This window comes from Artibeus jamaicensis, unplaced genomic scaffold, assembly GCF_021234435.1.
Source record: "Artibeus jamaicensis isolate MK-2021 breed Jamaican fruit bat unplaced genomic scaffold, CSHL_Jam_final contig_387, whole genome shotgun sequence".
NCBI lineage: Eukaryota > Metazoa > Chordata > Mammalia > Chiroptera > Phyllostomidae > Artibeus > Artibeus jamaicensis.
In genome coordinates this window covers 41,694,986-41,722,904 of record NW_026521812.1, presented here as the reverse complement: position 1 = coordinate 41,722,904, position 27,919 = coordinate 41,694,986, and the positions used below count along the sequence as shown (strand labels likewise).

The window sequence follows — 27,919 nt, the reverse complement described above, 5'->3', positions numbered from 1 at the left end:
GAAGTGACATGGTGATTAATATTTACAGTATAACCTAAAGGAGACAGCATTTGTACAATATTGCCAAATCAAAAAAAGGTTAATAATACTTGTGGTTTCATCTCAAATCAACAATAGCAAAAAAGAAAATGCTTTTCTTATTAATACATATAGGCATAGATTACTACTTGCATGTTTTCTGAAGATGAAAAACCCTTTTGTTCTCCTTAAATTATACTAAGCACTAAGGCTGGGATGTACTCATGAGGACTTTCCCCAAATCTTTGTCAAGCTATTAATACCATATACAAATATCTCATATAGATCTACCTATTGGAAATATTTCATGTCCCTCCATGCTAATCTTAAATTTAAAAATCAAAAATAATTTGATGAACTGTTACAGAATGCACGAAGAACCTTATCCATATCTATAAACACAGTGACATCCTGTGCAAATCCTGTTGAAATAGTAATCCTCCAAAACGTTCAACAGCCATGCTGCTTTAAAGTGAAGGAAATCAGGAGCTACACTCTCACCCCATCTAAACTAGAGATGAGTTAAAGCAACCACTCAGCACCGAGAGGCAATCATACTGCTTTAGCTTGGAAGATACATGAGCTATAATGAGGCAATGGACATTGTTTTAGTTTCTCAGCAGACATATGCCATTGCTCCCACCATGCATTCTCAGCCTTTCCTGTTCATCTCATAAGAACTATCACGGTTACTTGTCTTAAAATTTTTAAATCAGGTATACATTCATTTAGGGTTTTTTTTTTTAATCAATATTTTCATTTTTCTGGTTTTGAAGTTAAAAATGCTGCTGGGGTTAAAAGTTTTATAGCCCCTTTATCATAATTAGTATCTTCCTCCTCAGTCCTCCAAGAGGGGCTTTATAGTGATGGGCTTTGGCCTTTGCACTGCAGCCCCCAAAAGACAGATTGTGGGAGATAACGCCCTGAAATTCCTCATGGCGTTATTTAACACCATGCAGAATATATCCATTTTGGGAATGACTCAGACTGAGGGACAGGGTTAAGGAGGGAGGAGGTTTCAATTTGTAGGAGTTACAAGACATAAATAAGTAGCACAAATGCCTTTTTCCTTACTTATAGACCATGGGTCAGGAGTATCGCAGCAAGACAGAAAAAATATCTGGAGTAAAAAACCACACCATAAAAATCTAAGGGGTAGCTGACAATATTATTCTTCTTAATTTAAGAAGATAAGCATTTCTCATTGGGATCAAAGAATTTGACTTGGATTTATTTTCTTTTTGCCATTCCACTCATATATTCTTTCCCTAGTGAAAATTGGAACTTAGAAATATTTATAGAACATTCTTTAACGGTCTACTTGATAAACTAAATAAAATGAGAAAAATCCAAAATACTGGAAATTTATTCTCTGCAGATGAATAAATACCTCTTATATACTCAATGGAAAATGAAAAATATCACAAGCCTCTCCTCTGCCTTCCTTAACAAAATAATTATTGTGGATTATGGGATTTTACAGAACCACGGTCATCTAATCTCTGTGATAAGAGCAAGCAGAAACACAAAAGCTAATCCTTCATGATTATAAATACTTCTGAACGAATACTAAGACTTCAGCTGGCTGCTGAATTTTAGTTTCTCACACCGTACCCAACAATAACAGAAATCACAAGATTCTGTGTGCTGGTTACTGCTGGTTATCAACACTCAAGTATAAAACTGTATAGGGCATTTTCCTGATACCTTGTTATAAGTCTTAGTCTGGTTAGTATCACTGCCAAGTTTTACATTTGCTGTTTGGTTTTTGAAAGGGTCTGAGAACTTCAGTTAAACAGACTACACTTATGCCAATACTCTGTGCAGCTGGGTGAAGTGGAGGGAAAAACAGGGAGGGTGTGGTTTTTGTAGGCTTCAACACTCCACATGCTATGTACAGCATACATATACACCACAGATAATTACAATTTCACCATGAGAAAGTACAAAAGCTCAGTGAGGCTCCATTCTCCATTATATGCACATTTTACAAGCAACCGACAGTTTCTTTTCATATTGCTTTCAAAACAAGACGACGAAGAAAGAAAATACATAAGATCAATTCAAAAGTAGTTTAACTTAAAGGCTTCATCAGACCATATGTGCAGACACTTGAGATGATGACAGAGTTAAGCTTCCTAGGGTCCTAGAGTCAAAGAAACTCTGCTGACCCCCACTGCTAAGCAGGTGCACTCCTTCCACAGGGGGCAACATCTGCCGATCGGTCATGGTCCCACTCGGCGAGGACCCCAAGAAACTTCCTTGGGAAGAAACTATTTTCTCAGGACTGGCAGCCAGCTTGGGGGATGTGGAAAAGTTATATCCATACAAGGCACAGGGGCTGTGTAACCTGAAAGTGTTATAGGAACCCTGATGGGTCTGGTTAGCAGCAAAGGCGTTGCCGGAGGGTGAAGGCATGATGTACTGCAGCTGAGGGGACATCCCCGATATCTGCATGGACAGGCTGGTCTGTGGGCAGCTAAAGGTGTCCCCATCAGCGCCGCCCATGGACATGTTCACCGAGGCGCTGCTGCTCACGCCCACGTAGGAGGGAGTCCGGGGCGGGGCGAAGGTCTCGCTGGTCTGGTTGGTGAGCCTGTTGTAGGTCTCGGCCAAGGATGTGCTGTATCGGTTGAGGGTGAGGCCAGACCGGGCACAGGCGGAGTAGTCTGCTGGGGCCAGACTACACAGCTGGCTGGTATTGGGCCCCAGATGGAAGGCAGGAGAGGAGCAAGGGGAGCCAGACAAAAGATGAGGGTGGGTGGCAGTGACGCCATTCCCAGAACCTTGGAGTAAGGTGGAAGAACTTGCATTTCCTGAAAAAGAAGGCAAAATGTAAAGAGCAACAACTCCACGGCCATCTTTTCCTTTCAATTTTGTAAACAGGACCTAGACACGGCTTGTTACATGGGGTGCCACCAAGTTGAAAAGGAGACGGTTTTAGCTCCCAAAGAATTGCAATTTAATTGATTTCAGATGAAATGTTTTAAACACATCCTCTCAATATTTTTGAGGCAAAATATCTCCCTAGGGGATGACATATTGTTTTTTTTATTGCAGAAATATTAGGACACTACCAGACAGAATTTTCACATTAGCTTTCTCATTTACTATAATAGTATAAACACTGACTTTCCCAACAACTTTATAAAGCATAAATTTCATCTTACTCTGTATCTTGTTCCAAAATTATAGCCATCCCCTCTCACCTCTTCCTTCAGCAGAAGTTGCTCTGCATCAGTATATTTTCTAGCAAGAAAAAAAAAGAAGGAATTCAAAGGAAAGAGCTGAACTGGTCAAAAGCACCGGTGCCTCAAACTTGACTTCAGCTGGCACAGAAAGCTTGTGTGAGTCAGTGACTGTGCTACACAGGGCTCAGCTGTTGCAAATAGGCAACCGTCAAGAACTTCAACCTTTTCACTTCCAACCAAAAACAGGTTGGTGAATCACGTGCTAACACAGGAGCAGATGTCCAGTGAGCAAACAGTCCTGTGGAACAGAGAGGGTGGTTAACCCTGCCTCCAATCACTAATGGTAACTGTGGCTGGCTCCTCTCTCTGGATTTGCTGGCAGATTGGTGTTTGCAAACTTGACAGAACTTAGTGGGGGAGAGGAGAATTCCAATGGGCTGGACAGGTTGTAAAACCTTCATTGCCCTAGTGACAGTGTTTTATATAGCTTCTCAAAATAATCTCAAAGCCGAATCCAACCAATGATAATTATCTAAAACACAGCACCCTAACTTCTTACTGGGGAGCTGGGCAGGATTGGACGTAAGCAGCCTGAGCGTGGCACTGGGTCGGGAGCCCCACCTACACCAGGCAGAGACGGCAGTGCCACAGAGACAGCATCCCCTTCCGTACAACTCTCTGTAAAGAAACACTGGCCCTGGCTCGGGAGAAATACTCGGAAGTGAGCCCAGGGAAGTCTGCCCGAGCGTGCCTGACATTCTCATCATAGACACAACAGGAGGACTCTATCTAGGGGCAATTCTGGTGAAAAAAGAGAAGAAAGAAGCTGGCGAGAGAAGGTGAACTAGAGCCAACGGTGCACTTGCTGGTGAGGTGCAGCTGGCACCAGAGCGCGCTGGTCCACCTCTAATTTTAATAGAAGACTTAAAGTGAGGTAAAGGTCAGGAAATACACAAACATCCTAAAACATCGAAGACGTAACCTAAGACCACAACAGCCCTTTTTCGTGGCCTGTCACCATACCGCACAGAAGGAGATGGATCCTGTAAAAGGAGGATGCTGGTGATGAGGTGGCCACTGCAGGTGTAAATAACGACACAGATTTTTCATTGCCTGAGCTTCTAGGCAGGAACTGGCTGTTTATACAATGGGAAGACTGTGATTTACCTTGCTTGGGAATTCCAGGAATATCTTCAAAGGTGAGAGTCCGTAGCGAAGGTCTCCAGAATGCATACGACTCTACGAGGGCTTCCAAACCCATTCTAAACAGAAGGATATGGATGGAGATGGAGAAAAGAAGCTGCATTAGGAACACTGATGCTTTCCTCAGTCACGAGCAACTCAGAAAATACCGGCGGCTTTGGCAGTGCCCCCCACATTGGCAGGCTAGAAGCTTGGCACAGGCAGAAAGAAATGCTTCTGAGATGGGCTACCATTCTGCCACTAGGGGCACAAGAGTATGGAAACCACCCAAGAAGTCCCGTCAGTGTTAGAAAACGAAGCGGAACTCAGAGGATACGACGCTGTCTATCCCCTTGGGCTGAGAAGTTGACGCAAAGAGCGGCCATCCTAGCTAATGGCACTCCAAGGCTCTGCTGTGGTCCACCCTCTCTCCTTGTTACATTACTTCTCCCTCTGGTGCGGAAGTCTCTGCCACACAGGCAGGCCCTTTAAAGCCACCTCTTCCCTAAGAGGCACTTCTGCCCATTATCCATGGCCTTGGCAGCCAGCTTAGAAGGGCCCTCATCCAAAGAAACTTGCGTTCTCTCTCAGAGGCCCCATCTGCACCACACCCAGGGCAGCCCAGGTGTGCTCTCACTCCAGCAACAGGGGGTCTGAGGGGCAGCACTGGTGTCCCAGCCCACTGCACAGGAGGATTGCAGGAAGGTGGTCTCGCAGGGAGATAAGGTATATGGAGCTAGCATTAGCATCAAACGTTTAAAAATCCCTACATACACTTAATGGATAGATACTTAAAAAGACAGGAAAATTGGTTATGGGCTATTTACATAATATATGCATACTTTTAAACAAGGGAAACTATTCTAAATATACACATACATGTATTTATCTCCTATCCTAAGTGATTCAGAGTCTTTCCCTCCTTATCTCAGAAAACTAAGTCCTCTAGGTTCTGGAAATGAGGTCCTTCATTCAACTAGACCATTCTCACAACCTGACCACTATTCCCTCAACCGCTTCAGCCCTAAATAATTTGTTAATCTAAATAACTTTGAGCTTTCTGTGAAACATATAGCTCCACTGTAGAAAACGACTGCTTCCTTCGTGTGAAACAGTACACAGACATCTCTTGTGATTCTTAGGTACAGTTTTACTTAATACAGGTAATTTGTATTTAATGCAGATATTATCTTTAATAGCCGAGACTCAATCTGCTACCTCCTCTGCATTCCCAGCACCTCTAAGTCATGAACTGTGAAGTAAGACTAAAGGAAACCCTCCCACCACCACTGGAGTCACACCACCTAGAAAACGCCTGTGGCAAAGACGTGTGCAGATAAAATCATCTCACACGACCTGCCCTTCTCTTCCTAGATTTTACACATGGAATTTGCTTCCTTAGAGTGTCCAGGGTACAGACCCATTAATTTGTCGATTTCTGTCATGACTCCGTAAGAAGCATGACTATCCCATCTTAGTGACTGGAGACAGGCGTGTATGTGTGGATGGGTGATGTGGTACATGCACAGCCTTGCATATATAACCCATGCTCATATGAGACCACACATGGACTTGACTCATCCCTGAGATCACGGGTTGAAGGGGATGCTGTTCTGGGAGCACTTGCGAGAGCCGTCACCAGTGCCAGACAGGTGCTAGTACAGGGCTGCAAAGGGGAGAGAAGGGCACAGAATTACCTGCATATGCTTTACCTGGGCAGCACTGACAGTGAGGGGCAGGCCCTGTTTAATTTGTAATTGGTGTGCCACAGAGAGAGAGAACTATTTAGTGGTGAGGACACAGGGTTGACAGTCAGAACTGTGACTGCAAGCACAGAAACTCACTACATGACCTTAAGCAATTGTTCTAACCTCACTGGACTTCAGTTTCCCACGAAGTGAGCATTAGAATTCAAAAGCTACGAATCCTGTCCTAGCTCTAAAGTTGTTTGCTGCTAAGTGATTTTCCCCAAACCAGACATCATATCTGTGGCTGACCACAACCCAAATCCAAGATCACTCTACCGAGTAATGCTTTATGTACATTAAAGTATTGATTTGGGGAGAGTTTGGCAGCCTGCATGTCATTTAATATTCAACTAACTAAAGCCCGGTGCTGTTTCTCCAATTATTTTACATATAGTTTGTACTGATACTAAACTTGTATGATTTTCTAGAAACAAGCTTTTTTAAATATTAAAGAATGTCAGGACACAGTTTTACATAAAACTACTTTTTTATTACCACACAGATGAATTTTAGTAATCATAGTTTTAAATATTAAAGACACCAAAGTGGCCATGAAGTGGTCTCCAAGGAAGTTTACTAAGAGGTAATTCATGACCAGCCACTGGCCTTAGAACTCATTAACTGTGGCGATGAGTATTACTGCATTACTAGTGTTAGCAGTCTAAATACAAATCCGTAGACTAACGTCTTGGGGAGGAGTTACTGGTCATCCCAGACACAGAGCCCTAAGCTTCAAAGACAGGTTCTGAAGTGGCGTATCTGCACGTGATCTAATTTGGAGCTATTGACTTTTTTTTTGAGGCTGCTGTTTCACACTGCAAGTTCCAGAAAGGATTTCAGATATTTTGCAGGAAACAGTTATAAAATATTTATTAGCTGAATCTGGACTTTTCTTAAAAAGCCTTCATTTTCCCTAGTAATGGAGACTTTTCCCCGTCTAGTTAAAGAAAAGATAAAAGGCACCTCCTGCAGGAGTGTAGCCAAGGCGATAATTTATACAAGATGCCTTTGAAAAATTTCCACATTTTATCACCCCCCTAATTTATGCTATCAAATGGCCAAGTTTATTTAGTAAAATGGTTATGCTTTTCCTGAAGTATTTAAAGAGAAGAAATTTTTGTACCTTCCTGAGTAAAAAATTTTATAGGGTCAAACCTAAGACCTAACTGAAGAATGAAACTATTCTCAGCACATAAATTCTCTTTCACGTAGCAAATGTCTTGCAGGAGAGCTTTTAGGGGCTGAAGCTACTGATTCTTATAAAATAGGCTGTACAAACCATAAATAGCCAGGAAGGGATAATTTTTAATTAAAGCAAATTGTTTTATAAAGTTTAAAAAATCACAAGTCTGTGTTTATTTTTTGTCCTGCTTAATTTGTTTATTTCATCTATGGGGAAACATAACAGAATTTGCATTAAAAAGCAGTAACAACAGCACAACAGAATCACAGGTATTAAAGAAATATATTGAACTTTTTCTCATGGGCTTTCTTCTCTACTAATATACAGAAAACATCACTCCTTCCCCAAGCCCTCAGCACCATTGTACCCTCAGAGTTTTAAATGTAATTCAAGTTCTTTTTTTAAGGAGCAGAATCCATAAATTAGAAAGCTTTGAAGTTGATCAAATTTTCTCCTCTCCATCTTTTTTGCATTTATCAATGGCAAATGTTAAAATCAGATATTTTAAAATGTGGACTATTGGTTTACAGATATTTAATAGTCCAAAATGAGAACTGAAGAGCTTATGTATAAGAAGAAATAATTTTACTGAGAAGAAAAGTGAAACTGTTCATTTCACTAACAAGAAAGCTTTGTATAGGCTCAACATGTTCTTCCTGTACTAAGCTATTGTTTAAACATTTGAAGCAAAATAAACACTTTGTTTTAGCAAAATTTAAAAAGTGTCAAAATATAATTCATTATTTGCTATACACCCATTAAAAACTCTGAAAGTTTTACAATCAGGAAGAAATAGTAGTAAGCACCGTACAGCCCATGCCTATGCACTCCTGAAACGGCCCAAGGGCAGGGAAACACACATCGTAAACCCAGCATTTTGACTTCACCAAACAATAGATGTAGTAGTTGACTTTCACCAAAACCACTGATTGTCTTCACTGACCAAATTTAAATTTTCAGGAACAACTATAAAGGACACATGGAAAAAACCAAGGAGGGGTGGAATCAGGGGACGGAGGTGGGGATGGCTGGGGTGGGGGGGTAGTGGTGGGGGGAAAATGCAGACAACTGTATTTGAACAATAATAAAATAATTTAAAAACAATATTAACCTAAAAAAACACCTAGATGCCTTTGCATTATGCTGACTTTTTAAGAAATCTTCCTGAAAACTTGTCATATGCATCCTATCATTTCACTTTTACTTGCAGGTTTATTTACTATTACTATCTACCCAAATCTGCCTTTTAAAATATTTTTCAATTTAGTGCTTCAGAAATGAAGCAGCGTATAAGCAGTGTGATACCCCAGCATCAACGGCAGGGAGGCCTCCCTGGACCCGTCCTCCTGGGGAGCCTGGATGGAGTCCCTGGCTCTGTGCCCTCCAGGCCTCAGTGCTGTGCGCCCTCCTGAAGTGCCAGTGAGTTTTAATAAATGTAGTCTCTGCTTAAAAAACTAACAAACTGAAAGGCTTGCAAGACTCTTAACTGGATAAATACTATTCTGCTATAACCGAAGCCACATGAAGATTCCACCGAGTGTCTGTCAAATGAGGAAAGAAACCTTCCTGAAGACTCCCTTCAGTCACCTTGCCAGCAACCATCTCAATGGCTAAATTATTCCACTTTCAGAAAAAAGCAAGTGAACCAGGAGCTAATATAACATAACAAAATCCAGGCAAAATTTTCTCCATATTGAAAAACAGAATATGTAATTTCAATGCAGCCAACATATTAGCATAGAACATAAGCAAATCTGCCTACAGAGTGAAGAATTTCAGAGGGAAGCCCCGTGATATTAGTCTTGTTGATCTACATGCACCAAGTTAAAGGCCACCCTCGAAGTAATATTTCCATTGCCTTTTAGTCCTCACATTGCACAGTGTTTAAACGACACCATTGCATAGAAAGATGAAATCAAGTCTTGACTGTATTCGGAGAAAAGGTCTACACCTGCCTCGACCAATTAATCAGCTTAAAAAAACTAAAAATCTAGGCTACTACCTGATTGTTTTCTTTCTACAATTTTAAATGAAATTGTCTCTAAAATAAGATAATTGGGGATTTTAGCTTCACACATAGACACAAACTATCAATACCAAGTTTTCAAGGAGTATTAGAATAATTTCTGGAGCAGAGTAATACAAATTTCTCAAGTACTTTTTAAAAAACAAAATGCTTTTAAAAACATTGAAGTCAAAGCCTTACCCTGAAAAGTCATCTGGAGAACGTTAGTCTGTTATTACTCTCTACTACTATCAACAGTCATTTTTGAAAATGTTGCACTGAACTGTATTGGAATAAAATTCTATCAATAAATTCAAAAACTCTTGGCACACAGACTAGGGTGATCTGCTTTTTGATAAAAGTAATGGAGTGGATTTCATTATTGTAGCTCTCCCACTTAGTACAAACACCATAAAACACGACACAGAAAAAATAAACAAGAGTGTGACAGTTAGCCCAGCCAAGACAAATTTGGAAACTAAAGAACATCAGCTCTCTTGGCAATGGGCAGTAGTCTCACATTCTGGTTGGAAATCTGAGGGAACAGGAGATCCCGCCATATTCCAAAAACAGAATCAGGAGACGGCTGTGCCATCACTAAGCAATTTCTAAACCAAGAGCAGATGCAGAGAGGGTTCTGTCTGACGACAGTGAAGCCCCTGGGCCTGTAAGGGCAGGCTTCGCTGAAGCCCCTCAGAGGCAGCATGTGCTATACAGTCTGAGAACTTGTACCCCAGCACCACACATCAAAGTTTGCCTTAAGAATGGGCAGGCCACAACACTACACCCCAAAATAAGTTATAACCAAGGCCCAACCGTGTTAACAAGGTTAAATCCTCATCAGAAATGCCTTCAAAACCATGCCAGCCAATTTAACTGCTTACTTTGTAGTGGAAAATATACAATAGAAGCAAATATATTTATTACAGCCGGGTGTTCACGAAGACCAAGACTTACCTGTTACGCCCAGAGTCTCGGAAGCCTTTGGCAAATGGATTCCTGTCTATCTTCAAGCGAGTAATCTGCAGAGTAAAAAAAAAAAACCACACTGGATCTTATTATAAATGCTAAGTAAGGTTATTAAAAATGGAAATGATGAAAGAACCACAAGTAATTCCAAAGTTAGTGTCAAAGGAGTCTGTTGTATTCCTCTCTCATTTCCCAAGTATTTGATTATCTTAGAATAAAGCTGGAAAAAAATTCAGAAATCATTCAGACATTTCCCTGCTATAAAAAAGACATTTCCCCACCTCTCATTCAAGCTCTGAAAATAAAGTTTGTTTTTCCTTAAATTTGCCTAGAGGAGGAGGTTCTGAACAGTCTGTTGATAACTTGCCCTTTGCTTTCCAGTCGCTCTCAACTAAAGCTCCTCCCTTTAACTCTGTGACAGGGTTGAATCCTGCTTCTCTTATGGTAGCAGTGGTGGTGGTGGCGGTGGTGGTAAACAGCTAATATCCAGCTTCGATAACAGCCATTTATATGCCCGAATGTTGTTAATTTCCTACATATCCTTCTCTTCCTCAAAGTTAGGTCATTTACACTCCTTTAACTTTTCTGCCTCTGTATTCTTCTCTTTCTCCTTGAACCATCTTTATGACTCTCCTCTAAAAGTTTTACCTGTTCCTCTTTCATCTGTGGAGTCCTGACCTCACCAGAGTACGACAGTGATGTCTAACCACTGCTAACCACTATTTGAAGGTTTTAATGTCACTCAATCTTATATTTGTAGTAGAAATAAATGGTGTTTTAACTTAATGGTGTCGAACTTGTAGGCTCACAACCAGCTTTTTGCCCACTAAGACCCAAAATTCGGAGGAAAATTTTTTTACAATTAGTCTAATCATCTTTATTGAAACCAATTTTTTAGTTACACCATCTTGAAATTAACACTAATAAACAGCATCCCATTTATTTCCTTCCAAATCTCCACTTTACCCAGAAGAATTTGCAGCCTGTTTTCTAAGAAGCACATCGTCCTTGGTGTCTGGTGGTCCTTGGTTTAGTGGAATCTATAAAGTTACTAAACCTACTTCTGACTGTACTTTTTGGTTGAGGACAAACACTGTTGGGTAACACTAAGGCGAAGAAAAGCACCTTTGGAAAGTCATCTTCAATGCCCACCTACTGTCTTAGCCACTCCCCAATCAGCCATGTCACACCTGAGATACCTGAGCTCCATACAGCAGGGTTTTCATATGTGGATGAACTGCATTATAAATGATACAAGGGTTTGCTCATTAATTTACCATGTATACTACTCTTTCTTTGAAGGAATTATTTATAACTCATTACAGCTCCATTCTGTTCATTAAATAATGATTTAAAAACATTAAATAATTTAAATATTCCTTTAAAATACTATTTTCTTTAAAAAAGCACAGATTTATATAAAGAGGTAAATGGAGATATAGCACAATTACTATAGCACTACGTTTCTTACCGACATCCCATCTACCATTGTAATGGTATACAATGGCATGTATACCATTTATGCTGGCCTACGAGTTTTATGCATATTATTGTTTCATTCTCATAGCAACTTACATGTAGTTATTATCTCAATTTTATGTTTTCTTTTAAACCGAGGCTTAAGTTTCCTATGATGAAAAGGTTTCTCGGTGGCAGAACTGGGCTGGGACCCCAGGCTTTAGAGCCTCTGCTGTTCACCACCACACTAGGCTGCTGACCAATTTTCCGTAAGTTCTTCAAAATAGTAGCTGGGAAGTTCAAAAATAAACATGATTGTATTTTACTGTTATCAAGTTCCCTTTTAATTTTTCTTTCCCAGCATTTGTTAATTGGTGTTACTAAGTAACATGTATCAAAAGCTCACCACACTGTCTCTCATTTACTGTATCACAAAGGCTGGGAGAAAAAAACATATTTAATACAATTAATTTTCGTGTGTTCAAGAAAGAGAGAGAGAGACAAACACAGAAAGATGAATTGCGGTTGTTTAAAAGGTACGAAATGACTCTGCTCTTTTCTCCTCATGTATTATATTTTTCCTTTATGGAAAATTTATTTTCTGCACCTAACATATTTTAAGAATATCTTCCTAATTATTTCCAAGGTCTATCTAAAGGTTAATTTCGTGTCACTTCTTAAAAACCTGTACAAAAGCATGACAATGTGAGTGTGAGAGTCCAGGGCAGCTTGGCCTGTGGGACTGGCATCTCCAAATGGATGAGTGTGGATGAGTCTCACAGCCCGAAAAGGGAGGTGAGGTCCATGTCTTCTAAGAAGCTTTAAAACCACGGAAGCCACAACGGAGAGATTAGAAAGCCTTACAAATTTTATCTGAGTTGCGTGTAAATATAAAGAGAAACGGAGACCTAAAATAATTCTGCTGACAACTGAAAAATTTTAAATATGTACCAAAGACTACATCAACTTCAACTATATCTCTGTTTCTCATAAGAAAACTGGCCAGAATTACATGGATTAAAAAATTGGCTTGGTTCAATTCTCCACCTACTTGACACAGCCCTGAAAAATATAGATATATGCTTATCTGCATGCACAAGAAATATTTATTTCTCAAAGTACTTCCAATTTTACTAAAGGATTACCCCCCAATTGCTGATCTCTTGGACTGTAAGCATATACCTCACCCTCTACCACAATGAAAACATATCGTGAAAGAAATAGGCCTCTTTGTATCTATCCCTAAATGACTATAAAGGATAAATTTTTTCTGAAATATTTCTTGTAATACATGAATTGTAGTTTTAAAATAAAGTGAGCTGCTGAATCCCATGCTCTCTGATATTGTACAATTCATTTTTTTATATTCCCCATGTCTATTTCCTAGGAAATACACACACTTTCTAATTTTCCTATGACATCATGACTTAATATTTTGAAATGGAAAGTAAAACTGACACTTGGTCATGAGACACATTCTTGTCTAAAAAAAAATCTTTACTAGAGTAGCCTATCGTGGGTAATCCTGGATAAAGAATGATATGATATCATATATGACAAATGCTTTGTGACAATTCATAATGTTTAGGTGCAGTAAAAAGGATAGACAGCTTTCTATTCACATCTGAAATTGGAAGTCTAGAAAGATACCAATTCTGAGGACAATACCTGCTGATTCTGATAGGCCGTAACAGTCGTGAAGACAGTTTCTGGAAAGGAGAAGGCTTTCACCCCCTCACCAGATGGCACAGGCTTGATAGGAGAAAGGTCATCTCCACAGTCTTTACGGATGACATGGACCCGTGGTTGGTATTTGTGCATAGAATGAAGAATAATCTATGGCGGGGAAAGAAAAGCCAAATGTATCAGGAATCTTTGCCCAATCTCAACACCATGACAAAATATTTCGTATGTAAAATGTAGCCCAGTTGGAAATAAAAATTTCCAAGGATGAAGAAATGCTAATTTAATAAAGCATATCAAAATTGGAGAAGAAGGGCTTGGAAGTTATTTGTAAAATGTGCATAAAAATACACAAGAAAAACATCATTATTTAGATGCAACCCTGTGTACAACCATGTGAACTTAACCTCAAATTCATAAGAGTTTTGACTATAATGAGCTGCATGGAACACAGAGTCCAAACTAATAAAACTAAAAGTGAGTTTGAAATGATTATGTAAATTCTATCACACCCATCTCCTAAAAGAATAAGCATTTGCACACCAAGGTTTAGAGAACAGCTTTCCTCTATTAATGACTGCAACATGTCTATTTAGGGGCAAAACGAATTTTAAAGATAGCCCAGGGTCTGCCACATGTGCAGCTTGCGAAGTCTCTGATTTGTCTGGAGAGCTCTGTGTCTATGCCTCCAGCACAGCAAAGCCCCCCAAACCCAGGCCCCTGGGGGTGGAAAAGCCGGCATTCTCAGACTGCTGGAGGAATCTCATCATATGCTCCAACTACATTCTACCTTCTAGCCACTCGTGAGAATTCATCCGAAGGAAATATTTAAAATCCAGGAGAGCATTCCATTACACAGATGTGCAGTGAACCGTTTATAACAGTGAAGAAACTATGAAGCACCTACATGGGTAGAGTGGTTGTGTTAATGAAGGCACCACAACTGGATATGGTATTATTCAGTCATTTCCAATTACTGTTTAGTACAATTCTAACCACATAATAAATTCTTCTTTTAAATCTTACATGATAAAAAAGGACCCAAGTTGTTTATAAACTTACCACAACTATATAAAGATAGACAGTAAAAGGGACCCATCCAAAGATATGAACAGTGATCATCTCTGGATGATGGGATTATGGTGAACTCATTGTTCTTTATCTGTTTTATGGCTTCAAGGTTGAGGAGGAAGAATAGAGAAACAGCCTCATCCAAGGAGGTTTTCTATCTGCTGCTGAGACTCTATTTTCAGAGTCATTAACGAGTTTAGTTAATAAGCCCCTAACTTTCCTTAGCTCTACAATTTGCATTCAGGTTTTGGAGTGTTAGAAGCCCCAACACAGAAGTCTTGGAAAAACACCATGGTGGACCTGCCTTGTGCTTTTCAGAATTCAGGCAGTTCAACGAGCCAAACGCAGAATCTTTGGTCAGCCCCCCCACAGAAGCCCTCTACCCAGACAGTGTACTGCTGCCATAAGAGAATGTCTTTACATTCTGGCAGTAACCAGCACAGTGTTTAGTTTTGTTTTGCTTTGTATTTTTACTCTAAAATAGTGTTTCTATCCATAGAGCAGATACCTGGACAGTGGACATGCTTGAGGGAGGGGCAGCATAAGTATGAGGAGAGGAGGAGAGGGCATAGATAGCAGCCCCTGATCACCTGGGGACACACACATGAATCTGCAACCTCTGGAGAAGTATCTTTCCAAGTCTAAAAAAGGACAGGATTTCAGTAACCCTTTAGTGCTCACAAAGAGCAACATGTGGAAAGGACCCAAGGACAGAGACAAGCGGGGCTGTGGCTGGGAGGGGATGGGAACTGAATGTGGGAGGTGGGGGGTAGGTAGGGCTGGGGAGAGTAATGAGCTAAAAATGGGGACAACTGCAATTGAACAACAATAAAAAAATAAAATGAAATAAAGTAGAAAATAGAGTGTGCTACTTGTAGTAAGGATAAGTATTATTTTGCAAAATATTCTTTTCTGTGTATGTATGTGCACTAGGTCATAACATAAAATGTGTCTATGGCTGTGAGTCAGCTAAAAAGTCTGAAAAACACAAAAGCAAGATTAATTCTAGTGATCATCAACTTCCAGAGCAGAAGAAGAACTGTAGAAAATTACTTCACATTAAACAAACAATACATGCATAGCTAATTTCAGAGGACTAGAATGAACTGACTTGAAATGAAGGGAACAAAAACTGGTCTGAGTGTCTGTTGATCAGTAAATGAAAACGGGGTTTTCGTTTTATGAAGTCTTTGTTTTCTCAAGCAGAGTTCTCCATATAGCTATACCCATATCTGCACATTAAAGGACAGCTGCCAATAATAATCTAAAGATTAATGAAGCAAAATGTAATTTGCAGTATTACTTATAGGACTTTAATATAGCCTTGGAAATTTTTTAGGGTACGCTAAACAAGCCTCAGCTCTTCTTACAACACTGCATTATTAACACAAACTTGTAACACAAACTTATAAAGATGAGTATTTTGCTATAATATTTTGCTTATTTAATAGAAGAAGCAGAGCAAAGAGAACCACGGCCTTGTAAACAAGGAGACCACAATGATATACTGCCCAACACTAACACTCAAACAATTATAGCTGATCTGCACGTTTCATGCTCTGTTCTGTTTAGAGGATCTCTTTCCTTTTTGCTATTGCCTAGTAGCGCTAATATCACATGGGCCTATGTCCATAATACAGAAGGCAGCTTTGCAGATTACACACTTTTTTTAACTTTTAAGACACTAGGCTTGAGTCAAATGAAGCATGATATCATTTATTTCTGATCTGATGGGTCTAAAGTTCTTGTAGTTTGACAGATATGCCAGCTGAACCTTCTAAAACAGATCAACAGAGAAACACTACCTGCTGATTCTGGAAATTGTTCTAGATGACCGAAGTATTGCAACAAGTCAAGCAAAGCACCAAGAAAGAGTGGATAACAAAAACCTGACTCCCTGTATTTTTGGTGATACCAAGTACTGAATCAATTTAAATGGTAGGGGTCAATGCAGAACACCAAGTTGCAAGCTCCATAGCAAGGTGACCTTGGTTCTGTTTCAGGCATGATGGTGTATATAAAGCACTCCTTAAAAATACATACTTTCAAGTTCATGAACTCATTTGATTCACACAAAATTCTCTGGGAACTGGGAGCACCAAAAAAAAAAAAAAAGTAAAGAAAACTAAGCTTCACAGAGCCAAAGTGACTTGCCCATGAACATGAATGAGTTAGACCTCTAAGTTGTTTAAGTTCTTTCCATTGAGGAGATCCTAGCACTCTCCCCTGTAGTATTCTCTTGCTTCCCCACTGCATTCTCAAGCAGAAATGAGAATAGGGTGAGGACAAATTTAGAAGTAGGCTGCCTCTATATCACTGAATCCTCAGAAGCTAGAAAAAGAGACCCTTTCACAGATGCCCTGGCTATGGGTGCCTGGGCGTGATTCCTTCCAAAGCACTGTGGGTACAAATCCTGCTGAGGTTTCAGGGGCACCTGTTAAATGTCTTCTAATTCTTCAGGAAAATGATCATGTAAATGCTTCTCTCCAGACAGCAAATTCCAGGTGAATAGCGAAACATGCACATGATGAGAAGGAAATACCCATTAACCATCTGCACACGGGTAGCCCAAGGACCAGTCTTGTTTGCATACAGTCCAACATAAATCTGGCCCTAGATTCCTCAAAGACCAAATAGGGATTATTAAGTCTTCGCAACATTCAAAGATTAGTTGTGGAGCAGTGGGACATTTCCACTCTAGATTCTCACCAATATTCCCTTCCAAACAATCTCTGGTATTTGGAAAGATGAAAAGTCACCTTGGGAGAAACCCAATGACACATAATCTCAGATCTCATGCAGTCCTAGGTCCAGTCACAGCCCTGTGAGAATTTGATTTCTGTAATCACTCGAAGTTTAGTGAAATTTTGGGTCTCCATGGAGGTCTCAAGCCACTATGTTGAACACTTGTATGTCTTTAGCAGAGTAAAACTAGGAGCTAGGAGCACAAAAAAAAGTGAAAGCTATTTAGGAAGCAAATTAGAAAATCACTTCTCATTTAAATTTACAGCTTGATTAGTTAGACACTAGTATCATTTCCTTTACAACTGGGGGAGGGGACCCTCAACAAGGGTGAAGGGGTAAGTCCCTGAGAAGTCCCTGCATGAGGAAATGGATCACTGAATTTAAAAGTCCCACCATAATGGTTCTACTGTCTTCCTAGACCTGAATCACATCAACAATAGAATAAGAAACGAATTCCTAACCTCTAACCTAAACTCACTGGGGTCATCAACTGAGTAAATAAGCAGGACAGACACAGTCTGCATGAAGCCTGTCCAGGCTCTCCTGGCTGGAACAGTGTGGCATCTGTACTTTGAGCTGACAGTGTGTCTTCTCTCCCAAGCTGGACTCAAAGATCACCAAAGGCAGAGACCATGGCTTTTTACCTCGTATGACATTTTACAAAGTCTTCAAAAATATCTTTTTAAAATAAGTAACAAAAAGAGCATTTTCCCTCCTACATTCTCTTCTAGTATCAAGTGATACACACATTTTTACCATTTGCAAAGGCAATTTCCTGGCTTCCAAAATGCACAGATGTATCTCTTCCTTTCCCTATTCCCCACACACATTAATTGCCTCCCTTAAAGTATTACATCCTACACAAACTCGCAAGAAAAATTTCACTGGTAGATGACACACTTATCTGAATTTTGCCTATTTTCTGCAATGTTTTTGTTTTTCTTAATAGTAAAATATAATTATGTAGTTATAAACAACTGTGTTTCAATTTGTAATCTTTTGTGTTTTAACCAAATGCTGTGTGTTCTGTGTGTGTGTCCATCTGGCTAGACCATGGAACCTATGTATTTTGCCAAACACCAGTCTGAATGTTGCCATGAAGGTGTTTTTTTGTTTGTTTTGCTTTGTTTTTTTTTTAAGATAAACTTAACATTTAAACCTGTAGACTTTGAGTGAAGCAGATCACCCTCCATATTGTGGGTGAGCCTCATCTAATCAGTTGAAGGCCTTAAGAGAAAAAGACTGAGGTTCCCTGAGGAAGAGGAAATTTTGTCTCCAGACTGCCTTCAGACTCGAGCTACAACATCAACTCTTTCTTGGGTCACCAGCCTGCCAACCTACCCTGCAGATTTTGAACCTACCAGCCCCCCAAATTGCATGAGCCAATTCCTTAAAGTAAGTCTTTCTATATATACTTATACACATCCTATTGATTCTGTTTCTCTAGAGAATACTGTTTTAAATAAAGTCTAGTGAAATTACAGTTAAAACCATACAAATAAATTAGTAGATCCATATTAATATTATATATTTTAGATATTAGATATAAATCCAGTAATCTGATCTGAAATAATTAGAATTATAAAATGATTATTAATGTAAATTATTAAAGGGAGTTTATACCTTATCTATGACAGTATATCATTTTTAGACCAAATTATCTCTTTAAAAGATATATTGTCAAACTGTTGAATTGAGTAAAGTGGAATATTTATACTTTTTAAAACAAGTAACACTTAATGACATTTATTTTTAAACTTTTTATTTCAAAAAAAATAAAAGATCTCTCAATTGTTTCTGGCGACATAGTCAGTTTCCTCAATGAGACAGAAGTAACTAGTGCTGTTTCACTGAAGTCAGGTGAAAAGTGACTGGTACAACTTGATTGGGTAAATAAAGAAGAAAAATGAGGTAATGCACTAAAATGTAGGGCATAAAGTTGGACTTGGAAGTAAAACCTACTATGCCACCTTTGCAATTCTGTTTTAAATCATAAAAGGTAGCAAATAAACAAAAACACTGGCAACGTGAGATAGATGCATCTGAACATCTAGATACTGCCTTTGTACCATGATGAAATTTGTACTTGAACATTTTCATTAAGGTCAATTGCTTAAGTTATTGTCTAGCAACTTGCAAATCATATCCTGTCATCATAGTATTACTAATTTATAACAGTTTGCATTTTTGTTTTAAAAGATTGCTCATAAATATGCTATCTTTGTCAGCCCTTTGAGAAATGAATTAGTTGATATTCGTTTTATGTATCATATACTAGTCAAAAGGCATTTTAGTCTGGTATCAATCAAAACCCTCTCAAATAACAGAAACATAATAGAAATGCTAGCTTTGAATGGAAATCAACATGTATCCAGAGTTACTTATCTATTAAAAGAATAATGTAGAAATATTGCCTATGAACAATAATGCATAAAAATTAAATAAGGTGTTAAAATGACTGTATTATTGGAATGGCTGACTTTGACTTACATACCATATTTCAGCAGTTTTAAGACTAAAAGGAATTATTATTTTTACATCTTTTGACACATTATATGTCATTACAAAACAATTGGGAGTTTGCAGTTGGAACATTATTGAGAAGCAATAAGCCTCAACTGGGAAAAAAGCTGATGCAGGCAGGACACAATAAATCATTATTCCAGTTAAACAAATTATATTCTTATTCAGAGTATGATAATTAGCTCCTCACAGGAGTTCACACAAATGTTTTGGGTGAACAGTCTGCCTAGGATTCTTTCATTCTAGTACAAGTGTAATACCTAGTTTTAGTCTTTAATTCTTCATAGGAGCCCTGGCTAGTGTGCTCAGTGGATTGACCTCAGGCTGCAAACCAAAGGGTCACCAGTTTGATTCCCAGTCAGGGCACATGCCTAGGTTGCAGGCCAGGTCCCCAGTAGGGGGCATGTGAGAGGCAACCACACACTGATACTTCTCTCCCTTTCTTTCTCCTTCCCCTCCCCTCTCTCTCTCTATAAATAAATAAATAAATAAATAAATAAATAAATAAATAAATAAATAAATAAATAATTCATAGGATACTCTGGCCCCAAGCATAGTCTCTGATGCAATTATCATCTTGATTTTGCACAGCTTATTATACACATGCTGATTAACCAGGAGAGAAATATTATTGATTTAGAAAAGCTCATTTTCTGCAGTGTGGCATAGTATGGATGTGGGTCCACCATCCAATGGCAGTGAATTATGTATGCCAGCTACTCACATGGCCTTGGTCATCCAGTTCATTGTTGGTGAGCTTGAGCTTGTCGAAGCTGATCACTTGTCTCATCCAAGTCTCTCCGGAGGCAGGCGAGTCTGGATGAATGTACACCCGGGGTGGCACAGGGGAGTCAGCGTTTCCAGCCACCATCCACTTAGAGCTGTGGTAAACATACCTAAAAGGCAAGGACAAGGCTCAGTAATGTGAACTACTGCTTTCTTGAGATTTCCAACTCAGTGGAATCAGACAAAGTTATAAATCTAAAATACGATGATGTGCTCTTTATATCCAGTGAATATAAAATAAGATTTTGACAACTTTTCAAAAACTCTCGGAGGCAGCAATCGGCCTACTGACCACAAAGTGGTGTGTTAAGGGCTTAGTGAAAAGATGCATACCATCCCCTCCATCAATACAAGTACCCAGATTCTCAAGAATCACATTCATTCATGTTCATCCTTCTGTCTATGTTCTGATATTTTCCATTTTTCATCTGGAGAGCCAATTGACATGAGCAACTATTAGGCTGTCCAGCTCACCTTTAAGTCAATCTCAAAAATACATGAAAGTTATATCTAGACGGGTCCCACTTCCTTTATCACTTCCCATTTTAGGCTTATGTACTTGTTCATGAGATAGATTGATAACAGAAAGGCATGGGGAAATTGTTAGAGTTTCAGTAACTTTTATTTTCAGAGCAAAAAAGTTTTCATATATAATTTAGAATTACTTTTTCTAATTCTATTATACTATAAATTAAGGATAAAGTATACAGTTTAATTTAAAAAGTTTGTATAATCATAAAATATAGAATTTAATCTCCTACATATCTCTTTCTTAAGCGTTATAAGAAAATTCTGTAAATAGCTTTTAAATGCCACTAATTAAAATATACACAAAACTTTGTAAACTATGGCGTATATAATATTACTCTCCTAATTATGAGACAAAACATTCTATTCTATTTGTGTCAAAAATACTGACTCTAAAAATAATACATTTAAATCCAATGCTTCAAGTAATAAAATCATAATACTTAATTCTACATTACTTATTAGTGTTAACTTAAAATACCCTAATTCAAAAACTGGAAACTAGTATGTCAATGACTGACTTAGAAAAAGATAGAAAGTAAAATTACTTTGCATACTTAGGTGTTTTTATTCCATTTGTGTTTTAAAATATGACATAAAATGTTAAGTAACAATTTACAAATAGTCTCAGAGAATTCTACCTGTGTAGTATACAGATTTCTTTTTAAAATAGCATGGAACATTTTCATCACATCTCTGGTAAGACCCTCAGTTTCAACTATGGTCATATATTTTATTCTATTTTGAGCTCAATATGCCTTTTATTCTAATTCTTTTTCTTGGGTAAAAAATACATAGTCACAAAATTAAGAACAAGGTTTTTTTTGGTTCCCTTTTTTGGTGTAGCATAATTTCAATAAATAAATTCCTAAGTGCATAGGCTTTTTTGAATATTAATTGTGCATTCTAATAAGTCACAATCATTTTACCTTGATAAAATAGCATTCTCTGATAGCAAAAAAAATAAGGCTTTTTTTGTCTTTTTAGTGTTTTTAGCACTAACAGAAGAGAGTCGGAAAATCAAATGCAAATCTGGGAAATGCAAAAATTACAACAACAACAACAACAACAACTGCACTATGGACAAAGAGTTATTACCAAATAAATAGAGTAATATGCTCTATCAATTGAAAAAGTATGAGCATTGAACAGTTTAAAAACCTACACCCACTAAGAGAATAAATGTTACATGCTACATATTCTCTGTGAAACACTGTAATTACAAATGCTAAAAACAAATTTCTTAGGAAGTAATGTAACTGAAAGCAAATTTATGTTTTATAACTTGATCATTTAAAAATCTGGCATCTTAATACTAATACTTGAAATTATTCTTGCTTTATGTAAAAATAATAAGAATCAGTTAGGTAAAATAAACCATCCAACCTATATGGAAGAGTTCTGGAGGAAGAAATATGAGATAAACTTAGAAGAGAAAGGAATAATTTCTAAGCTCATTAAGAACTACATTATTTTCCTTGGCATGAAACCCACAATAGAATATGGATTTTAAACCAAGTATATTTAAAAAATAAACTTCAATGTCTTCTAACTTCTCTTACACAGTGGATAATTTCAGCAAAACTCCCTGGATTATTCAATTAAGTAATACAACTTATACACAAAATACAAATAATAAATCTGTCCTTTTTATTAACCATTTTTTAGTATTCTACATGTGCCTGTACTAAGTAAATTGATATCCTCTGACACCATAAACCTTTTTCTAAAAATCAACTCCCTAAATTTTAAAAAGTGACAAAAATCAAACTGATTTCATTTAAAAACTTACCAAATACGACAACAAAACAAAAACAAAGAAAACCAAAATTTAGAGCAGCATTTCCTGGCGTTCACTCAAAATCTCCTTTTTAAATGTTAGCATTTTTAACTCCTCAGAAAAATAAAAAGCATCATCATTAAAAATTATTGATTTGCTTACTTGCAGAAGAAAAAGAGCAAAGATTATTGAGGAATGTATATCTTCTCCAACTTTACTTGATGTTTATATAAATATATTCTCTTTCAAAATCCAAATACTACAGATTAACTACTAAGTAAAAACAACACTAAGATAATTAATTCATTACCGATTTAAAGATCTCTTAATATCATAATGAATTATGAAATTTTATTTTTCTAAATTGTAAAATATCTTTAATCATTTTCTCAAGTAAAGAGGAAAAGCTTGCAGACAGGTACCATTTCTAATGTAACCAGATAAAGGGAAGTATTTAAAGATAAAAATCACAAAGAAAATAAACATTTCACTAAATATTATGTATATGTATAAACTGTACTTAACATTTCCTCTCACAATTCTAATCAAAATGTGAATCGATATTCACTTAGTTTAGCAACACTAAACTAGACCCTATTAAAAGGCTTCAGTACTTAAAGAGATTTCTGTATCTATGGAAAGCAAAACAAAAATTAAGTTTCCACATTTACTGTAAGAAAAGGCATCCTCTGTGGATCTAAAGGGCACTGGATGATGGGTCCGGGGATTCTACAGGCTTTTGGAAGCAAACATCGCAGTTACAGACCAAACAGACATAATCCAGTGTCTTCTTCCCTCTTGCACCCATCTAATTACTGTACCTGTATCTTTTGTTGTCCACTGGCACAATATCCATGGCAATATAATATTGCTGATGAGGATCCAGTCCTGAGATCTTCACTCTCATTGCTGGGAACATGCGCCTAGGCACAAGGGACGGAAGAGGAAAAGATCTGGCTTCTGTTTTTCTTTGTGATCACACATGGAGAATGAGTAAGCAAAGAAACCTTGAGAATCTGTACTTTTCATATAAACTAATTTGTAGCATTCACTTTGGTAATTTAACTCAAAGAATCAGAACACAGGACATAGCAAAACTGAGGCTTTCAAATGTAATTGGTTGTAGCCTATACTGGTGTTCTGTGTTTACCGAAATGTCAGTACAGCTAAAAGCAAAAGAATTTTACACACTGAAGGAGTAAAGGCACTAAAGGAAGCACTTTTCAAAAATCAATAAGCATCTTTGCTTTAATAATACAATTAATAAAATATTCCAAATGGTAGAAATAGAAATTTTGAATTTCTAAAAGCGATAAAATATATTATAATGTGAAACTTTAAAAGGGTTATAAAAACCCACAAGGAGCCAATGTGCCATGCTATAACCAAACAATATGTTCTTTATTGAGACAGGACTTCCTGTCTGCAGCATAGTAAAGGTGAAGTGCAAAAGTTGCTCTAAATTTGAAAGGTATAGTAAAACTTCTTTATTGAAAGCAGAAACTAAACACAATGTATATTTACCAAATCGTTCCTTCCCCCACCATAACCTCATAATAATTTCTTATTTAACCACACTTACTCAGAACACTGCTAATTAAAACAAATGAAAATCGGAATTTCTCTGGGTGTCCCATAGATAAGTATCATAGGAGATGCTAAGCTAAATGCACTATCTTTTTAAAAGGGCACAGTAGCAAGGAATACAACAGCAATTTTTTGTGTATAAAAAAACAAATAGAGCAGTTCTTGCTTTAAAACAAAATCTTTCATCTAATGACTTATGTCCAGGACCCTTCCAGCTAATCTAATTTTTGCTCATTTACCTTGTAACACAAATTTTAGTACTGTTATTTACCAATTTTTTTCTGTAACAATAATGCCATTAAAGACCACTTGCAAAAAAAAAAAGAAAGTCCATTATTCCTAACTAGGCACGAGAACAGTTTAATACGCTGGCTGTTTTAGTGTTATTTCTGTGCACCTGTAAGATAAAGAGTAAAGGTCTTTAACTGCATCCTTTATAAGACAACTGTTGCTTTGTGTTGTCGAAGGCTGAATTTGGATCATTAATAATAGCTCTGAGAAAATGTGGAAGGTAGCATATGGATTCAATAAAATATGTTTTTGTAATTTCTAATAAGTTTGGATACTTTTATGCTGCCCAGGTTTTTGCCATGTGTACTCCCTAAAAGAGATGTGTGTGCTTTTTACGTTCCTTTTAAGGAAGATATTATTCATAGATTTCAATGCACTAAATGAACTGCAACCTTTAAAATGCAAATATTTCTCCAATTAATGTGATCTGGCCAACAAAATCCATTTATTTTACTAACTGAGAGATATGTAAATTTCACTTTCAAAAATGGATATAACTACTTGCAATATTTTTTAAAGAATTCTTCAGCAAATTTAGACTAATGTGCTGGATTCCATTTAGGAAAAAAAATGTTAACTACGTCATTGTAGATCTACAAACGAAGTACTTTTTAAAAATCAGGGTAACCATTTTTGAAGGAAGTAAGCATGTATTACGGGGTAATCCAGTAATTTTTCATCCTAGTCGAAATAGCACAACACACCATGTTCTCCATTTCAAGGAAATATTTTGTAAAAGAACCGATGTGTGGGTTTCAATCTGAAAACGCTAAATTACAGTTTGCTAAAGAGTAAACTGCCTTTTTAAAACGCGGGGGCCTGGGGAGAGGTAATGTACCAGAAGCGAGAACTGGAGTCAAAATAAATGCCTGGACAGATGTAAATATGAACACGAATTTTTAACCACGCTGCAGGCAGATTATCAGTCGAAACAGCTACCACACTGGCGGTGACAGTGACTTTCTCCTGAGCATCCATCCAACGAGAGGGCGGTCGGACCTTGCCCCTCACCGACAGCATCGGGGTAGGCAGGCAAAGCCAGTCTCAAAGTGAACCACTGCCCAGGGCCTTGTCGGGTCTGTACCGAAACGCTAACCAGAGACACCCCCCGCCCTTCCTAACCTGCCCAAAGGGTCCGGTGTGGCCAGGGCCGAGGGCCATTTGCGCCAGGTCACTCTTTACCTGCCCGCCTTGGTGATGATCATCTCGGTGCCGATCTCGTGAAAGCGCTTCCAGAGCTCAGCTCCCTGAAGATCCACCCGCGGGGCCTGCGGCGAGGGCAGCGGGGTCCCGGGCCTGGCCAGGGCGGGCACCGGGGAGCCCTTCCGGGAGCCGCCCGGGGACGCCAGTGGGGAAGCGCCCTGCACGAAGCCATCCTCACAGCCTCCTGAGCAGCAGAGAGCAGAGAGGGGTAACCGGTGAGGGCCCCAGAGGGCAATCCTGATGGGGAGACAGACCTCGGGAGGGAGGCTGGGGGTAGGTAAAGCACCAGGAGGAAAGGGGAAACTTTCCCGTCGTGATGGCCTTCTAACAGGTCTGTCGTTAAACACCCGCACTGCCCGCCAAAGAGCCGCTCGACGCTCATGTGGGGCCCCCTTGGCCTCCCAGTACCCAGTGCACTCCGCCTCCGCGGGGTCAAGGCCCCAAAATAAGTTTCGCGCGGCCACCGGGACCTGGGGTGCGCGCCCGATGGCGCCTAAGTCGGGTTTCCGAGTTCAGATTCCCAGGGCGGACCCCGACTCGCCCCGCGCCCCGAGCGCACGCGGCAGAAACGCCTAGTGCTGGGCGCCGGGTGCTAAGAGTCAGGGCCTCGCTTTTCAACAGGCGTCTGAAGCGCCTGGCTTTGGGCTGGGACGGTGCCTCCAGAAACACGTCAGACTCCGCTCGCGCCAAGCTCCCGGGTCGCCCTGAGCGCCTTAGCCAAACAGCTAAGGTCGCGGTCGGCCTGGGCCGCGGGAATCGGGCGGGGAAGGGCAGCGAACGGTTCAGCTGCCCCTCGGGAAACCACGTTGGCAAATACGCCGCCCTCTTCCTGGTTCGCCCAAAGGGCTCAGGCTTTCGTTCCGCTTTGGGAGGCAGTTATGCGGTTGCTTTCTCCGCCTCCATGCTTTTAAAAGCTAGGGAAGAAAATAGAGCATCTACAGGCTGAAACCCCCAGCGCGGCAGACGCGAAAAGCTCAGATCCGCCCGGCGCAGCGCCGCGAACAGCAGCAGCCGCGGAGGGCGCCGAGCGCCGGGCGGGAGGGGGCAGCAGCCTGAGGTGCGAGGCTGCAAGCGGCGTCCTAACCTAACCGTCTGGAGGACGACGCGAGTGGCACGGCGGCGGCCCCGGGGTGGGCGAGCCTCGCGCGCGGACACCCACTGCTGGCGCGCCAACAGCTGAGTCGCCTCGGGAGCGCAGGGCCCCGCACTCGCGCACGCCCGCAACTCGCCGAAGTTCAGGTCCGCCGCGGCCGCGCGGGCCCGCGGAACTGGGGAGGGTACGCGCCGCGGAGAAGTTGGGTGGCAAGCGGCCGACTCACCCGCGGCTCCGCGGGAGCCGCAGCCCAGCTCCAGGTCCGCGCAGCTCCGGGCCGGCCCGGACGCCGCCCCGGCGGGCGGCGGGAGCGCAGCGCCCTCGTCTCCTTCCGAAGAGCCCGGGTCGCCGCCGCGGCTGCAGCCTCCGTCCTCCAGGGCCCCGGCCGCCTCCTCCGCGCCCAGCTTCCGCCGCTTCTTCTGAAGCTGTTGCTGCTTCTCCGCGCCGATCAGCGCCTCCACGGAGAAGGCGTGCGCTTTAAGGCTTAGCATGCTGCACGGCGAGCCCCTCCGCTTCTCGGCCATCCCCGCCGCCAGGCGCCCGCCCGCCCCTCGCTCATATACACTCACGCGGGCACACGCGCTCACTCGCTCTCCTTCCCCCTCCAAAATTTGAACGACTCTCGGGGCCTCCCGCAGGCCGAGATCTGCCCCCTTCCCCGCCGCGGGCAAAAAAACAAATTTGGCGTTTCCTCTCGCTCGTGTTGGGATCCGAGGAACTAACAGCGCGCCCGCCAAGTTTCCCTTCCTCGGTCTCGCGCGCGCTCTCACGGATGCACTCCTTCGCTCCCACCCCTTCCACCTCCTCCTGCTCTTCCAAGATCTGCCTCGACTGATGCGCCAAAGAGCACTAACATGGGTAAAAAACACTCTGCG

At 40.0% G+C, this 27,919-nt stretch overlaps 1 protein-coding gene across 2 annotated transcripts; it reads right to left on the bottom strand.

Moving 5' to 3' along the window:
- Positions 1–27,919, bottom strand: TBX18 (T-box transcription factor 18). Of its 2 annotated transcripts, XM_053664743.1 has the most exons (9): positions 27,271–27,919; positions 25,931–26,135; positions 23,692–23,793; positions 20,501–20,672; positions 13,423–13,590; positions 10,285–10,349; positions 4,377–4,471; positions 3,228–3,267; positions 2,791–2,834 (listed from the first exon to the last, which is right to left on the bottom strand). In XM_053664743.1, exons 1-8 carry the CDS (start codon positions 27,566–27,568, stop codon positions 3,236–3,238), a joined length of 1,137 nt encoding a protein of 378 aa, XP_053520718.1. In that variant the 5' UTR covers positions 27,569–27,919; the 3' UTR covers positions 2,791–2,834; positions 3,228–3,235. The 2 variants fall into 2 exon arrangements, with proteins under 2 accessions (XP_036999717.2, XP_053520718.1); XM_037143822.2 differs by lacking the exon at positions 3,228–3,267 and having other exon boundaries at positions 1–2,834.